Raw genomic sequence first — 18,931 nt, 5'->3', positions numbered from 1 at the left:
ACTGAACAGTAACTGTAAAAGATGCCCCTTCCACTTTTTTCTTTTTTTGTAAATTCACAGTTGCTTTGACATAGAAGCAGCCTTACTCTGTATTCCCTAGGATAAACAGAAATGATTTCATCGGACATGCAAAATGAACGTGGGGAGATGGTCACACAATATCAAAAATTGAGCAAGAAATTCATATGTGAAACTATGCCTTCTGACAGCTGGTACTTTTCTTTATTGTCTTTTTCTCTCCCCCTGCTGTTGCTGTCTCAAGGGCACGATTGAAAAACTGGGAAGTGAATGTCAGAGTTTGCAAGCAGCAGAAGTATGTCTCAGTGGCTTGAAACAAAATCCATTTGACTCTTAATATCACCTGTGGGGTAGGGGAAGAAGAGAGAGAGTATACTCTGGCAGTAACATAATCACCATTTTGAAAACATTACCCAGGACAGCCATGTACTTACTGTCTTGGCCTAGCTAACTCACCTACTCTCTGCTTCCCCAGACATTTATTGCACTGGCTTCCAGCCATACACCTTCAGTAAACTGCGCTGTCTTGGACTGAAGCTATTTCACCTTCAGCATAATCTTAGCTACTCCAGAATCAGCTCTATAGCAAGTTAACATGAATTTTCTGATGTAAACACAGAAGGGACAGCACAGCTACCACCACATCTCAGAAATGCAGTAGTGTTTAACAATACACATTTAAAAAGTGGAAGCGTGTGCAAGGTAAACATACATTTTTCAAATACTTTTCACATCATCACAGTAGTAGCTTTTCCTGTTAGGCAAGTTTAAAGAAATAGATTCTCCATTTAATTAGTTACTCTGATTAGTTCTCTGTCAAAACATTTCTCTGTGCTTCCTTCACCCTGTCCACACTTGAATGTTAAAGTTACTGCAATTAAAATACACATTGCAAAATACTTCTATTAACTAGTCCCACACCTATACCCCTTGTTGTCCATCCTTAAAGCTTTTTGTAAGCAGAAAAGTTTCCAGTCACAGCAGAAGGATATTACCACAGCTGTTAACCCAAAAGGATGAACTAAATTGATGAATAGCACAAGGAGTACAGAATTATTCACATACAAATTCAAGTAACCAGTTTTAAATCTACCATGACAGACTGAGATTAAAACTTCCTCGTAACAATCATCCTAACAACAAAGCCTGTGATTATGAAGAATGTGAGTTGTCTTCGCCAGAAACTAATTTCCTCTGTACAGCTTGAAAATGAAGCTGCCTACTGCATATGGGATCAGTCTACCAACACAGATATTAATCACCATTCTCCCAATAAACAAACAGATCTTATCTGAACGATTTACGAATAACTACTTTTCACACAGTGTAGAAGTTAAACAATTTTAAGAAAGCTCTTAGCTAAAAACTCCTTTGTAATTGTTTCTCTTTCTCCAGAGACCGTCTGTTCTAGAAGACTTACTCCTGCTACTTACATATATTTTTCTGAGTAAAGTAACCAGCAGTTCTGAGTCAGAGCAAGCAGTCAGTTGTAGAGCTACACAATATGGTTGTTTTCTCTCAGCAGGTCTAAGAGTTAGCAGCCTAACTTCAACACTGAGGTATAGTTAAGCATGTGTAATTTTATGATTTAATTACTCTATTGCTAAGGAATCTGCTACCTGGGCAACACACTGCCCTTTCTATGTTTGGTGTAACTGTAACATTTGAAAATGCTCTCACAACTTCAAAAGCTGAGTTTTAAAAGTTAAAAGGTAATAGAGCTTTTCAGTTTTGAAGTTGTGACACTTCCAAATTTTTATTTAGGCTGATTTTAGAAATCTGAGCTATGCTGTAAAATTGCATCTTTAATTAGTGTAGGTTTTATACATTCATTCTGATCACCATTGATCTTAGCTTGTACATTTCAGCTTTTGGACCAATGGCTCCTTGTATTTAGTGCAATTTTAATTTGGAGTTTCCAGTTTTTATTGCTTAGGTTACAAGGGGAAGCAATGTAAGAAGTTATTATTCTCCACCCACAGATTTCTTCCTGTTATAATTTGAAAAAAAAAAAAAAAGTCAAATAATTTTATTTTGCTTTTTACTAAATTATTTTGGGTTTGCTTACCTGCAAATCAGATTTTGGAAGAGTACTAAGTTACAAAAATGGCCTCCCACCACCCCAAATTGTTCTTTTCATTTAACTGTTTAAAATAGCCTTTTATCACCTGAGGTACCATCTTACAGTGATGGGGAAAAGGTTAGTTGGTTTCTTTGTTCTTAAAGGGGAAGAAAATATTTTTTTTAGGACAAAATACTTTATTTTTTTCCAAAACATGTTTAGACAGATGTAGCAAGAACAAAGTACAGTACAAAAAATGACTCATGGCCTCCACTAGTTCATAAAGCACTAATCAAATACCTAATGTTTTGTCAAAGTTCTGTTCAGTCCAATACACATTTTTGATATTACAGAGGTAATGCCCACTTTACAGTGGCATCAGATGAAGTTTGCAAAACCATTATAACACAGTCACTAGTACTTGCTCTATAAATATACCAGCTTTCGACATGGTTTTATTTTACTCCAAACACATTGAGTGTAGTCTGAAGTCAAGTATAAATATCTTTCCTTGTGTCAGGAGTTCAGCACTAAGCTCAACAGGTTTGCATGGAATCTACCAAAACTCTTTCTCGCGTAAGTATTTATAGCAAGATAGGAACTTTTACCACCAGTCAATCCAAACAATGCTCATTGCCTGTAACTCCTCTTTCAAAATGGAGAAGATGCACATAACTTGATGGCACTAAATGAATATATTTTTCTTCATGAAACCCTGAACAGCTTTTTTGTTACCTTTCAAAACTAATTGTGAACTACAGTGTGTTACATGCCAAACATGAAAGGAATGTTTGACAGTTCAGAAACTGTCAAGGTTTCTCCTCCCATGCCATCTTTGCAGAGAAGGATAAAATAAATCAGCACAGACTGTGATCTCTACTTCAGTATTCTAGCATTAAAGAAAATTAGAAGGCAGGCATTTTTTCCCCTCCTGCAAAATTAATTTAGTCAACATAAGTGGGAGTGAAGCATTTGACAAATTCTATACACAATGTATGTTGCGCCAAAAATAATAGTCCCAGCTTGTACTTTTACTTTAATGCCAATATTAATTCCACAGATATCTCAAGAATCTAATGTATCTCTTGTGACCATCTATTTTGTAGTGCAAATCTCATTTTGGTCAATCTTGTTTCCCCTTTCTATCTAAACCATTTAGAAAAAGCTAAGAGTGAAGTTTGTAGATAGACATAACTAGGGCACCTACTACATTTAAGGCTCGAGGATGCAAGAATAAAGGGCATGAGGACAAAAGGGGCACATCTCTCCCATGTAGTGGAGTACAGTGCAAAGAGCCCCAAGCCAGCTGAGACTCCAGCCAGCCATTCCATGCAATACAGAATAGTGGCATTACATTTGCAAAGAGGACAGGTCTAAACAGCCTAAAGTCAGCTTTATTGTTTCCATGCAGCAAGCTTTAGCACCTCTGCACTGGTTTTCCTTCTGCCAGAATAAGCACGGGGGAAGATGTTTTTTCATCAGATCTTTGCAGTCTTTTCTGGCACCCCACTTCATAGTCTGGAAACGCTTCTTATCTTATTGTTTTGCTAAGGTTGGAAAATCCAATGCCAACACACGTCATTAAGACTTTTTCTCCACCCTTGTGTTCTTCTTCAGGGGACTTCGTTTCAATTTTAAACATGATCTGGAAGAAGCTTCTCAGGTGTCGCAGAAATTCAATTCTGAGGGAGAAAAAACAACAGAATTTAAGAAACAAAACAGAAAGCCCACCAGCAGTACCTACCAGGGCTGATTCCAGCAGTAAGCACAATGAGTACAATAAGCAGGAGAAGATTGCTTAGTACAGAGAAATAAACCTACAAGCTCCAAAAATTCTTACTTGCATTGTTGCTAGTGACCCCTACTGAAATCACCATGTGCTCTATATAAGCAGACAGAGAAGGAATGCCTGCCAACAGCAAGACAAACAGTGGTGAAGGAAGAAATGTGATTAAGGAAGACAGGAGAAAAAAAAAAGTGTAGCCAGGCAAGGTCACTTACCCATGATGTTGACTCTCCACCAGGGCCATGTGAACCCAGTACTAATCCATGGTAATCATCTCCCAGTATTTAAAGCAGAAATAAAAGATGAATAGGAATAGCCAAAAGGTTTGCTACGTCAAAAAAGAGATATCAGATCCTAAAGTGTGTTTGATTTGTATTGCTAACTATTCCACTTCTGGGTTATGTGTTTCTTTCGAATCACTTCCAGATTCTTCATTCTTCCTGTTTTTTCAGACTGGATATTACAAAAAATTTATTTCCTGTGAGGGTGGTCAAACACTGGAACAAGCTTCCTAGCAAGGTGATTGATACCCCATGACTGTCGGTGTTCATCTGAATAATGCCCTTTAATTTAAGTGTGCCATGAAGTTGTGAGACAGTTGGACCCGATGATCTGTGTAGGTCCCTTCCAACTGAGCTTTTCTGTTCTATTCTCTGCTGATTTTCAGGAGAAAAAACCCAAAGTAGTTTCCTTTCATCATTTTAGAAGGGGGGCATAAAGAGACTAAATGGACACTGTACTTCTAAATGCATACTGACCACAGGAGCAGCAACAGGAAAAATAGTGAAAAGCATAAAAAAGAACTAACAAATAAAAACAGCAAAACAAACAAACAAAAAAACAATTGAAGGCGACATTCTTACTAGCTTCTTCAAAACAGGAAATAAGCAGTTGCACCAAAGTGTTACAAATATAAAAGTAATAATTGCTCATGACAGAATTCTAGTCTCTTCAAGTCACAGTCACAGGCAAGTCTGCAGCCTTGAACTAATATTTAATCTCCTACATCAATTAGCATGTAGTATTTTTAGGCTAAGTTCCAGTCCACACATTTGTGCAGCTGGCACTCTGAAAAAAAGCCTCTGCTTTGCAAGCTAAGAACATCATCACAAGCTTATCACACTTATGTCATAAACCTAAATCAACAGAAAGTACCCACAAAATGCTAAGGAGTAGACCAAGAGCACAGTACAGTCCTCACTTAAACATCACAGGGCCTCCTGGTACCTCTTAATCACAGAAATTCAGGAGTATCCGAACATGAAGCACAGCGAGAGCTGCAGGAACAGAATTTGCTTTACCCACATGAGTAATGCTGCTCCTGTGCTTGGATACATACACGGGGAGAGGAGGGACACAGCAGTAGCTTGGCAAAGAGAGGCTGCTGTTACCGACACTGGTCTGTGCTTGGTAAGATGTGTGATTAATCTCTGGAGCAGTCAGCTGAATACCTCTGCAGGGTGAACATGGGCACATGGCTCCTTCAGTTATGTAAACCTTTTCACCTCACCTTCCTGGCTTAGTGACCAGCAAGTTATAGGCATGAGCTCTCATTTCTTGAATGGGTTAAGAGTTTAAAGGACAAAATTAAGAGTGCCTTTCTGCCATGCCTCCCCAGCTGCAAGGGTTCTGGTTGCTGCTATAATAGGCAAATGGGCATACGTTGGCACAAATGCTTCAGTAAAGCTGACAGGCAAAAGCTATGTACCAGCCTCCTTGTTAGCTGGGTCCTTTCCCAGAGCTTTGGCAGTGTGACATGCAAGCAGCCGAGCCCAAAACAGCAGGAACACAGTGTTGAATAGCAAGGAGGGCACAGAACAAGCTGCACAAATGCTGCACAAAGGCAGCATGGAACCAAAATCTTTGGGGAAAAATCTTTGGAGCTGACCAGCAAGATCTGCAACATGTTCATGGGATTGGTTCAGCCTGTACCTCTCTGTATGTTTGTAGGCTTCCATGCCGATCTGCCTATTCTTTTGAGTAAAGACAGAGTGAAAAAGCAAAAGGGCTTTGCCACAGTCTCGGGGTAAATGAGACAGGCTTAAGGGAATGGGAAGGGAGGGGAGGCTGCCTGGAGACCAGGAAGGAGATTTGCGAGCAGTGGGAAGAGGTAAGAACTCTGGAAACGGGACAAATAGAGGGGTAAGAGACAAGGATAAGTGACAAAATGAAGTAGGAAGTGGGTTGGTATTAGCTTGAGGCTGATACAGGTTAGGTATGGGAAGGTCTACATCCCAAATAAGAGAGGTGGCTGCACCAAACACACATGTACAGACCAGAGGAGTGATGGAAGGACTGAGAAGTATAGCACAGTTTGTTTTGCTGGAATTTTAGTCTGTATCTTCAGGCAGAAGAACAAGGCAGAGCTTAGCACTTTCCTTTAAGCCAGGCTAATTGAGCCACACCTGAGATATTCCTCAGGGCAAGCCACCTCCAAATTAAAAATCATTGTACTACCATAAAAAAGAAAAAAGGCATAAAGTCTGTTTACAGAATTGCCATCTTTTCCCAGAAGCCTGCTAAACAGCAAAGATAACACATCCACTTCACACATTTTAGCTTGCTGTCATGGCAAAATGACCAGCTTGCCAATCACCACCAGAGAAGAACTGGGCACCAACAACAGCTTCTTTGCTCCTCTACCCCAAAAACAGAGCAGGGCACAGGGGAGCTCACTCACAGTCCCCCCAGACTGCCCATCACACCAGGGGACACAAGGGTGCCAGAGCTGACCCTGCCAGACCTGGCCTGAAGTCTCTGCTCTCAAGCCCAGACCAAGTTGCTCCTGAGTACCAGATCCCAGCCCCCATCTGCTGCCACCCTGGCCCATTATGTGGGGAAGGGGAGGCCTTGATCATGGCCCACCCAGGGGAGGAGGGAGAAAGGGCAAGTGAGAGAGCAGGGGGGCTGTGCCTATTCCCACTCCCTCTGGCTGAAACCCCTAAACAGCCTTGGAGCCAGGTCTGGAGGTCAGCTTAATGGGGCTGGGGTAGGACACTAGCATGCCTGCAGTGAGTGTCCGTGCCATGAGCCATGCCACAGGCCCTGCCCAGCCAACAGTTACTTCCCTGGTGGCAGCCGAATAAACACCAATGGTGATGGTGGAGCAGAGGCAGGTGCCACCTTCTGTGGCAAGTCTTCCCTCAGGCTGTGGCTTTTCTTCCTTCTTTCTTTCTATGACTGCCTTTTCTTCCTTCATTCATCTCGGTCTTGTCAAGTTTTCCCCTGACATTTTTGGTGGCCTGCATGCCACAGCTCTTGAGCAGTTCTCAAACACAGTTTGTTCGTACTTGTGCTCCAAAGTTTTTTCCTCCCTGAGGCCACTCAGGCTGGTAGTTGTGCTTTCTTGCTGCTCTCCTTCAGTGTCCTGCTTCATGCCAATTCACCTGCATGCAGACTAGCCCATCTTGCAAGACCCTCATTTCTTGCTTGATTTAAAGTGCGTTGTTGTGCACAATTCAGCAAGGTGGTGGCACAGGCAGCACCCAGTATTAAGCTCAGCTTGACAGACATGCACTCACTTCTGTGAAATCTGGAATACATTATAAGAGAATATGATCCAGATGGCCACAGACCAAGTGGCCTTTGTGGGACTGGAGTCCCTCCTCAGGACAGCACTGCTCACGGCATTACCTCCACATTAGCAGGGGCAAAGGATCTGCTAGGGAAATGCACAGATGTGGAACACATTTCCTCATTGTGGTGGATGTATCCCAGAGTACCATATTCCCCTCACAGTGCTCTAATCCACCAGCTGAACTGTCACATCCATGCTATGCTGTGCTACACAGGGAACTTAACCTAGTGTATATGGTTTATACACTCCAGCTTTGGAGTCTGGAGGTTAAAGTGTTAAATACAGAGATGTCACAGTCCCAAGAGAGGGAAGGAGAGACAATGAAATGGAACATGACAGTAATTTAGTTCAAAAACTAAATTGTGCATTTAATGAGCCGCTCAAGGGCCAAATTTCTTAACCCTTTACCAGCTGCTTTAGTGAGGGCACGAGGGTACTGAGGAGTTGCATGATCTCATGTAACACATGCTGCTCCAGAATGTCTGCTCCTGACCTTCATCCCTGTCATACACTACCTAGACTGGCAGAACTCACAAGCCACCCATTTGAAATCAGCCCGCTTACAAAATAAAATAGCGTGTTTGCATGACTTGTATGGTATTAAAAAAAGGTTTGAGCAATGCATGTCATTGCTTTGTTTCACCTGCTTAATTGTGCACTTCAAACACTGGTATTTACTACTTTGTATGCCTTTCACATGCATATGCTCTTCAGATGGGATTACTTTACCCCTGCAATGGAAAGCTTTTCTGTCCTCCCCCTCAAAATCTGATGAATGTTGTTTCCAAGATAATAGGTGTTGAGAATAACAGTTAGGCAATTTCTAGATCTCATGTGATGGCACCACCATTCTTCAGTTATCACAGTACTGTACCTTTCACATATACAGCACCGGTACCATGATAACCGAAAAAGGACAGTTCATATTCTTATTGTTTGACACCATTGCCAGATAAACAACCCCCGCCCCCATCTTGCTTAAAGAAAAAACGCCTTAGTCTCTATGAATAACTGTCAGCCACTCATCATTCTGCTAGAGCAAATGAAATTTTTGATGCTGGATTCCCTTTACCTACCCGCGTGTTGAAACTAACAATATGAGAAATTTATTCTTTTTGTATCCTCTGAACAAGTACCAGCCACAGACAAATCTTTAACAAAATTCAAGACTAAAGGACATGACTAAACTCCACTGTTCGACAGGGCTAGAGCTTTGGGGCTGCACACAGTTCCAGAAAGTGAACTCTTGAGCTTTTTCCTTTGGACAGTCACAGCTTTAACATTTGGCTAGCCATTCAAAACATGCCATTTAATGCCACAGCTCCAGAGAAATCACTAGGAAAACAAGGTAGCGTATGCTAGGCAACAAAAAGCTAACTGACGTACGCATACAATACGAGACCAACAACCAACAACAAACTCCATCTCTGTAATTTTCATTGCCTCAGAATCAGGAATAATATAGAACAGTAAGGAAATAATCTTCTAACATGTAGAAATAAGTATAAGGTAACTTACACCACCTGTCTTATTTGAAGATGGGTACAAGTTGTTCTGTTGTTCTGACTTAGACAATATCTTCCCTACAGAAAAATATCTGCCATAAAACTACCAAATTAAACAGGACTAGGTAATTAAACTGAACAAAAACAACTTACGTGTATGGAGACAGAGGTCCTAACAGGACTTTGGAAACATCCTGTTGTCCAAGGGTCATGAGCAGCAGAGCAAGGCTCTGGTTTGTTGAATCTACACAGCCTCCCTGCAAACCAAAATGTTTTAATAATTAATCTCTGTACAAACCAGAAATTGGGATGGGAAAAGAGTAACAGAGGAGAAAGATATACTTAAAAAAGGCTTTATTAGTGCTCTCAATTTTCATGGTCCAAAAAGATAAAAATCTAGATTTTGTAATGATGATAAATTAATTTCACTTGACAAGCTGGGAAAGGAACAGAACTCAACCAAAAACCAATAACCGTGTCACACTAAAAAACCCACCCATTTTTCCTAACTTGTTCTCTTCCAACACCACAAAATCGAAACATTTCTGAACTCTAATAACAACCATGAGCAGGAAGGTGACATGAACATTTGCATTTCCACTCTTTGTAGTAAACTGAAAATAACTTAATAAACTGTAGCACAGCACATTTGAAGATGACAGGATTTGCAGTACCTTATGATAAGTATAAAGTATTACATTTAGACAAATAATAGTTCAGCCTTAGCAGCTGCAAACAGTAAGTTAAAAACTGATTGACATACACCCTCCTAAACCCCTACTGTTAATTTTTGTGGTTTTGCATATCTATAATGGAATGGAATATTTTTATTGCTTTGTGAAAGAGCCACTATGTAGAACTACATATATGACAGTCAAGTAAGTACAAGAATCAGTCATACGTGCACGGTAAATTGTTTTGTATGCAGAAAGTGTTAACTACTATGATAAATATAAAAATTAGAATATCCAAATTAGGCTTTCATTGTTTACAAAACTTGAACAAATTAAAAGGGTAGCCTTCAGTCAATACTAGTGCAGGGAGAATTTACTAGGTATGACTATGCAAACACATAGAAAATAGGAAAATTTCTGACATAAAATTATTTTGTATTTTCCTCATGTTCATCCTGATCCAAAGCCCCATGAAGTCAGTGAACAGTTTTCTGCAGATTAAGAACTGATGCTAAACCCTCTGAACAGGCTCTCTGGAAAAAGCAAAACTGCAGAGCCATCCTTTTAAAACTGAACTCTCTAATGAGGTAAACTGGCAACTACCTTTCTGGGCAAAGAGAAAACTGTCATCATTTTCTAGCTATCACCATTCAAAAAGGCAAAGGAGGAGCAAAATAAATTTTGGAATAAATGGATTTTTTAAAAAAAGGGTGTGACAACTTGATTACACTTGCCCAGTAAGAGTACAGAAAGAAGGACCTTTCCAAGGAGAGATATCAAATGTTTAAGTTTCAAGATGGCCTTGTATCTGTATGAGAAGCCTCAGTCCCATCCCTTTAAAAAAAACAAATTCTGCACTTCATTTAACAGGTAGTATACCACAATGAAGGAAACATCTTCATTACGTATACCACCATGATCTAAATCATAGAAACACACTTTTACAGCAGCCCTTGTCATTTAAACTACGTGAATCTACCACACCAATGTTGAGAGGTTCACGTATTCAACCTAATGCTATCTGACCTATTATATAAAAAAGCTTCAATCAGCAGAGACTACCATGTCCTGTATGATATATCAACACATGATGCATCCATCACATCTTAGTTGCTAACAAGATCTCCCTTGCTGCAATGAGTCAGTCATCCCTACTATTAAGCATTAGCAATCTATTGTCATGCCCATTCCCACATAGGCTGTTGCCATACAGGCAAATTAAGTTATTTGTTTGTAATCTAATGCTGACAGAACAGTAGCTTGTGTCAACTTAAATACAAAGAAATGCCACTCCCAAGGAGGCCAACTTTTCTCCCTCAATCTACCTGCTGCTTACTCAGGAGTGCAAAAAGAACAATCCTCCCACTAGAAATGGGATGGGCAAAGTCAGAGCCAAACTGCTGACATTTGTTCCAAAACAGCTGTCACTGTTACCAGCCTAGGATGCAGCTTGTAGTTCATGTTGATTCAGTTTATGGTAGTTTCTCCATTACTGTTTCCATTGACAACAGAGACGGATCCAGGACATAAGTAGAGACAAAGGCCACTTAAAATCCAGTCAATTTTGAAATGCTGCAATGCAAATATCACAGTCTACATGCATGAACAAAAATAACTCTGGGCATTTGACAAAAGTGTTTTGAAAAGGATTATTCTCCAGAGCTTGAACCCAGCTTTAATTAAGTCTTGCTAACAACTTTAGGATAAACACAATTTTCTCTCTTACATGTGTGGTGTATACTTGCATGCCTCAATACACCCTGAGGTGTATCATTCATTAGGTGAAATGCAAAACTGTTTTCAGAGGGATAGAGCTGAGACATATCGCACTGAAGCAAGGTCGTCTTCAAAGTTAAGCCTTCAATGAAATGCTTCACTTGTATTACCTCTAGTTACACAGAACAACAGCCTTACCCCTTATGCCCTCCGAAGCTCCCGTAACAACTGCAACTTTTCTCACAGAAGAGCTCAGACTTAATTAGGTATTATATCCTCCCCAATTTCCCCTGATCATTAGGGATATAAGCATTCATTTTGTTTCCAGTTCTTCCAGGCCCTTCCACTCTGCCGATCACCTACTATATAAAGTTCCCATGACTAGCTCCTTTCAAATGCGTAAAAGGATGCCTTTTTTATTGCCCTTCCACAATTAAGCTTAGGTAAGAATTGCATAGAGATTTCTAAAGACAAAACTAGTCACTCCACGTCCCTCTTTCAGGGCCCCTGTAACTAGCACTGTGCCATTTACTATTAGTCAATTAGCTCTGATATCCTTCCTTCAACAAAGATACATTAAAAAAAGCTCCACAGATTCCCAGAATCACATGCCCTCTTCAATTTCTTTTTGAAGGTTTAGTAATAGGCACATTTAGCACTTAGCACAGCAAGACTCAAATCCTTAGATTTACTAGGTGGTAAAGTTCATCTAATAGCAAGCATTAAGCAAGCACTTTAAGAGATGCCTGTGAGCCCCTTTAAACAGTAATGAACTCCAGTAGCAGTGTGGGTGACCCTGACTGCTAAAACGCTCTGCAGAGAATCATCTTCGATGCTGCCAGGATGCTCTTTTATAACAAAACCTCTCCAGTCCCCGCAGCACAGTACCTACAGATAAGGCACAGATGGAGAAACAGTTTCAAGCAGTAAACAGGCAATTGAAGCACAGGGAGAACAATTCTCCCAAGCCCTGTTTTCAGTGAGTACCAAGTGTAAAGAGAGTGGGTCTTAAGGACTTCCTGCTCAAAGCAGTCTCTTCTTGTCCCATGCATAACTTTCCCAACTTTTTACTGTTTCTCCAGACATGTTATATAGGCAAAGAAACAACAACATAATACACAGTACCTTCAAAACACGCAAATATCACACACTTTGGAATGTTTTTATATCCTCTTTCGTGTCAACACTGGATCAAACTGACCCAAGCTTGCAAAAAAATATATATTTTTTTAAATTGTTGTTGAGCACTCTGTGAGAGTGTCATAACATAAATTCCTCAACTCAAGTGCCAACTTTGTCACAGAAGGCCACAGCTAGCAGCCTCGTTCACTAAGAGTCTGATCTTCAAAAACAGTGAAAACCCCTGCCCCATCAGTTAATCATTCAAAGACTTGTGTGTTCCCCAAACACCTCTTTCTGTTGTCCTGAGATATGTACTATCTGGGTTTGCTTTGCAGAATTTGACTGAACACATTTACTGGCTGCAGTATGTCCAAAACTAAAATCATCTAGTCATGGCCTTTTCAGTCTTCTTTGTTTTGGTAGTTCTGACTTCTGACTCTGCAGAAAGTATATCATCTGGACAGACTCCCAGCAGTAGTTTCAATCTGTCAAGTGCTGGATGATTATTTTCAAGGGAAAAGAGTAGCTATTGCTGCTGATAAAAACATGTAGAAATTGGATTTGCAGGCCTGCTTGAACATCTTTTCCAAAAGGTCTACACAAAGTAACAAGTGTACTGAATTTTACCTGTTTTTTTTTTTTGTTTGTTTGTTTGTTTTAAAGTAAGATTTTCCAATTCACCCCTCAAAAATAGCTAACTGTTGCTACACAATTGCTAGTAGAAACTTAGAGATGGTTTCACTGGCTGTCAGCTCTCCATGCATGCTAGACTTTCAAATACAAGGGGTCTGACCTGCACCCAGGAAAAAAAAGTTGTTTGTGGCACTTCTGAGACAAGAACCCTGGACTAGAAATGATCCTTTGCAGTTTTACCAGTAACAGCATTGCCAGTCTGTATAGACAGAAGAGTTCTTGCAAACCTGTAACAGTACTTGTATTCTTTGTCTCTCTGAATGACACTGTCCTTCGTAAGCATCTATATAGCTGTTTGGAAAGGCAAACTGAAGAATATTTTTGGAATCTTTTTCATTACCTGCATCTAAGAGGAGAGGGAAAGTCTAGCAACATGGTGCATTTAAGACAAGTTTTAGACACAGAAGGGAATACATGAAATACTTTTCAGTGGAAATGCTAGGGTTATATTTGAGTTCCAGCATACACTGAAAAAATAAAGAAATAGTTGAAGACTGGAACAAGTGGACAAGTTGGTAATTCAGACAGATGAAGATGTGTTGGCAGCAGAGAAAGCAAAAGATAACAGATGAACAACCTATCCACTGGGATGAATATAAAGTCTAAGACAAAGGGGCATTTTTATAACTGACTACATTACCTAAAACAGGTTATTATTAATGGTATTTTAAATAATTTGCCATGTCCTAACAGGTTATTCTAGTTCAGAGCAAATAAATCTTTATTTATTAACTCATTGAGTACAATCTGTAGATGGCTGCCTCCTAAAGGCCAAATGTGTTTTGTCAGCACTAACAACTGCTTATTTTAACATCTGTGGAGATACACAACAAGAGTGGATAGCTTCTTTATTAAATCAGAAGCTCAGTAATTGCTAAATAATTTGTTAGACCGAGAGGTGGTCATCTATTAGAAGTCTCACCACAAATGAAAACAAGCATTTTAATAAAAATAATCATGCTGTGGGAAATTGTGATGCACTTAAGATTCTTACGGAAACTGTCCTACGTCCTTTCTAACAAACCAATTAGCCAGTTCCTCATATAACAAACCTCAGGACATTTGAGTTTGTTATTGCTACAGTGAAGTGGCCAGCACTGAGGCTAGCTACTTTTTTCCTTCCTTCCTCTTTCTCATATTTTCCCACTCACAAAATCCCATTCCCACTGCTAGTTTAAGAGCATTACCATTTATGTGTTATGATTAAAAATGTAAGGTGACCACATGAAGCCAAGTGACCTCTGCTGCAGACAGAAGGCAATGAAAGCAAAATTTGTCTCTGCTATGATCTGTAGTTAACATATCCTGGGCACAAGAATTAACATGGCAGAGTAACTCATTATACCAGTACGTGACCATTCAAAACCACTCCTAATCCGGATCAAGAATATGCTTGTAGCATAAAATCATTGCTCTGTTTGGAACTCAGCCTGTCTGAGGGTACTCTCCAAATCACCTGTTGCTTCATCAATGTATCATCACCTTCTTCCCCTTCAGCTATACACAGAAAACATATTGGCCACTTACCCTATAGATCTCCTCAAGCAACAGCTTAGCACAATTCTGGCCAAGTTCCTCAGGCAGCACAGCTGCTCCTTGGCCCTGAGGATTTGAGGCTAGCTCAGCACTGAGAAAAGTGCCATTGATGGTTTCTGCAATAAGGCACATGCCAAATCCTGGAGATCTGTAAGAAAAGTGCATTTGATTTGAAAACAAAATTGATTAAGAAGCCAAGAAGAAATGTCAACCTCCTCCTCAATTCACAGGCAGCCCCACTCATAAGACACTACGGGAAATGTGGACTTACTGACAAAATTCCTGTTTTATACATTTTGTTCATCCTGAAAAAAACAATAATTTAGAAGTTAAACCCAGTATCATTAGCACCAAATATACTGTGCTGGATATTCCTGGCACAAACTCTTTAAAAAGAAAAGTAACTAAAAAACCAAAACAATCAAACCTCAGAAATAACACTTTTTGTTAAAAAACAAACAAACAAAACCAACAGTATCTTTCATATTTACTTAACTAATCTTTGATGAACATTTCTAAAGTATCTGGAGTTTTTTCTCTGTCATGTTCAAAACCAAAACTGACTTTCTTTAGGGATCCATCCCTTTCCCTGGAAGCTTCACCATGTAGCAAGATCAGACCATAGTCCTAGCACCAAGAAAGAGGATGAAAGAACCTGATTCATACTACTTGAATTTCCAGTCACTTCTTTTCACTTACAGCTCAATACCATCCAGATCATTACAACCACACAAGAATTCTGAACATATAATTTGAAGAAAAAAAAATGCATTTTACTGAGAGTTTAGGATCCTAAAAAATGCTATTGTGAGTGTTAAACACTTTTGCTACAAGAAAGTAACAGATGTCTGAGTATGGCTTGCTGAGAAATCAAAGAGCTATAACAAGGGAAAAAAACACAAGATCTTTGTATTTATAGACTCTAGAAGAACACTAACAGCTAGCCATTCAAAATAAGGTTAACTTAACTTCCCTCCACTTACAGGACTTCCCACAGTTCTGGACTCCTGCTGCCTCCACTACTCAAACTTAATTAAAATAATGCCACTGACCCCAAACCTACCCAGAGTAGTGAGGAACACCACCACCACCACCAAATCACAAAAACAAAATCACCAGTAAACACATGTACTGGGTCTGGCTGGGATGGTGTTATCTTTCCCTGCAGTGGCCCATACAGTGCTGTGCTCTGCACCTGTAGCTAGAACAGCAATGGTATCAATCCAGTGTTGTGTATACTACTGAGCAGTGCTGGCACCGCATCAGGACTTCCTCCAGCCCCACAAGAACCAGCAGACTGGGGGTGGGCAAGAAGCAGGGAAGGGACATCACCAGGGCAGCTGACCTAAACCAACCAAAGGGATATTCCACACCATGTGGTGTCACGATCAGCAATAAAAGGTGGGAAAGGGGAAGGAGAAGGTGCAGCTCTTGTTACAAAGACTGTCCTCCCAAACAACTGCTACATGTCACGTCCTGCTTTCCACGACATGACTGAGCATTGCTCATTGATGGGAAGTAGAGAATTTTTTTTTCTTCCCTTTGTACTTCCACATGGTCTTTGCTTGTGTCCTCCCCACCCTGCCCCCCCCCCCCCATCTTCTCTTCCCTTTAATTAAATTATCCTTGTATCAATCTTTGAGACTTTATTTCCTTCCCAGCATACTGTCTTCTCCCTGCTCTTCTTCTGATGAGGGGGAGTGAAAGAGTGCTTGTGGTGGAGTATGGCTGCCCAGCAGGGTAAAACCACCACAACACACTATTCAAGTGTCAAAGAAGAGTAAGCCCTTTACAGGCAATTCAGTAGGGAGCGAACAAAAAGCTATTTGTGATTCCCACATATATTCAACTGTCTGTACTTGCTAAGCAGCACAGAAGATATGCTAAAGATGTTTCTCTTCTTTCCTTACTCTGAAAGACTGAGAGTGATCTAGACAGCAAGACAAAATCACAGTCAAAGATGTTATTTCTTAGAGGCTACAGCTTCAACATATATTCTTTAGTAATTATACCTACTAGCAGATTTTGTTATCATTCAGTAGCATGTGGCAAACTGCCTAAAGAAAAAATAAAATCATCTAGTGCCTCATCCATATGCAGGCAGGATTAGGAAGTATCTGCACAAACATTTTTCTGTAAATTCTATAAACAGAACCAGGAAGTTTTTGTTCAGAAAAACATTACAGGTGGAAGAAGATGCTCAGATCTATTTCCTGAAGCTTTTGTCACTGTGCAAGGGATATAGAGTTCAAGATTCTGTATTCTGAAATCAGAGCTTGGTTTGGGCACAGATAGGCTACTGTTCTTACTCATCCCTGGCAATTAGCATTGGAAACGAGACGTGTTTTACTTTCCTTCCTTGTCCTGCCAACACATATACACACAAGTAACAGGAACCAGGTAATAAGAAAAGCTTTTCTGAAGTGTCACTATAATCATGCTCAATGAGATAGCACAGAAGCAGCAGAGAGTGACACGCATCAGCAAGATGGAAAGGGAAATTCATTTTTTCTTCCCATACTATTATGTATTCCTCTGCACTGGCCAATTGTGCAAGTAGAAAAAATAACGTTGCTACCCTAATTAATTTGAATTTTCCACTTTATAGGTATATATATATAAAAAAAACAAAAAAACAAAACAAAACCCCTAACAACAAAAGAACACACAAAGACCCCAAAAACTTCATACCTCCCCAAAAAAGAGGCTTCCAAATTTTGATTACCGTTAACAATCTGGAGCCACAAGACCTACTATCCTGGAATATTAAATATGATGGGGAATTAGAAAAGAGGAAAAATACTTTAAAGTCAGTAATTTTTATATGTGCACATTTATGAAACTAAAACAGTATCTTTAGGGTAATACTTCAAGGAGAAGAAACTGTGAAAAAGTGTGCATGCTTGGATTTGAGCATACAGAAAGAAGACAAATAAATTAGTTATTCAGATCTTCAACCTCAAAGAAAAACGACAGGAGGACAACAAAGCTAGCAAGTATCAGTAAAATCAGTGAGCCTACCAGAGGGGGTGCCCTGCTAGACCTGCTGTTCAAGAACAGAGAAGGACTGGTGGGAGATGTGGTGGTACAGAGTTTTCTTGGGCAGAGTGACCACAACATGGCCACCATGTTCTCTATTCTTGGTGAAATCAGGAGGGGGGTCAGTAACACTGCCACCCTGGACTTCTGGAGGACAGACTTTGAACTGTTCAGGACACTGGCAGGAGGGTCCCTTGGGAGTCAGTCCTGAAGGACAGAGGCGTCCAGGAAGGCTGGATGCTCTTCAAGAAGGAAATCTTAAAGGCACAGGAGTGGTCTATCCCCACCTGCCATAAGATGAGCTAGCAGTAGAGAAGACTGGCCTGGCTGAACAGGGAACTTTTGCTGTGTGTCTGGGAGAAAAAGAGTTTTAAGTCTGGTGGAAGAAGGGGCAGGCAACTCAGGCAGAGCACAAGGAAGTTGCCAGGATATGAAGAGAAAAAATCCAGAATGCCAAAGCCCAACACAAGCTCAACCTGGCCACTATGGTTAAGGATAACAAAAAACGTTTTTATAAATATATTAATGGCAAAAGGAGGGTCAAAGAGACTCTCCATTCTTTACTGGATATGGGGGGAACATAACTACTGAGGATAAAAAAAAGGCTGAGGTTCTTAATGCCTTTTTTGCATCTCTTTATTAGCCAGACCACTTATCCTTAGAGAACTCAGCCTCCTGACCTGGAAGTCTGGGATGGGGAGCGGAAGAAATCCCCACAGTTCAGATGGAAACAGTTAGAGACCTGCTGTTCCACCTGGACTGTCACAAGTCCATGGGGCCAGATGGGATCCACTCAAGAGTGTTGAAGGAGTTGGTGGATGCGATTGCTGGGATACTTTCCATCATCAGTGGTCATGGTCAACCAGAGATGTCCTGGCTGAATGGAGACTTGCTAATGTGACGCCCATCTATGAAAAGAACTGTAAGGAGGATCTGGGGTACTAGAGGCCTGTCAGCCTGACCTCAGTGCCAGGAAAGGTGACAGCACAGGTCATCTTGAATGCAATCACACACCATATGTGGGACAACAGGGGGATCAGGCCCAGTCAGCATGGGTTCATGAAAAGCAAGTCCTGCCTGACCAATCTCATCTCTTTCTGTGACCTGGTGACCTGGCTGGTGGATGATGGAAAGCCTGTTGACATAGCCTACCAAGACTTCAATAAGACCTTTGATGCAGTCTTCCACAGCATTCCAGAGAAG

At 40.5% G+C, this 18,931-nt stretch overlaps 1 protein-coding gene across 1 annotated transcript in view; it reads right to left on the bottom strand.

Moving 5' to 3' along the window:
• Window positions 1-2,060: 2,060 nt before the first annotated feature.
• RCL1 (RNA terminal phosphate cyclase like 1) overlaps window positions 2,061-18,931 on the bottom strand; it is a 31,666-nt gene continuing 14,795 nt past the window's right edge. Inside the window, exons 7-9 of the mRNA XM_032205628.1 lie at window positions 14,681-14,837; window positions 9,102-9,205; window positions 2,061-3,762 (exon numbers count right to left, since the gene is read on the bottom strand). Of these exons, the coding sequence (XP_032061519.1) occupies window positions 3,612-3,762; window positions 9,102-9,205; window positions 14,681-14,837 (412 nt within the window). The 3' untranslated portion in view covers window positions 2,061-3,611. The remainder of the gene's footprint in view (window positions 3,763-9,101; window positions 9,206-14,680; window positions 14,838-18,931) is intronic.

This window comes from Aythya fuligula, chromosome Z (assembly GCF_009819795.1).
Source record: "Aythya fuligula isolate bAytFul2 chromosome Z, bAytFul2.pri, whole genome shotgun sequence".
NCBI lineage: Eukaryota > Metazoa > Chordata > Aves > Anseriformes > Anatidae > Aythya > Aythya fuligula.
The sequence above is the reverse complement of the archived record's forward strand: the minus strand, read 5'-3'. Positions and strand labels throughout refer to the sequence as shown.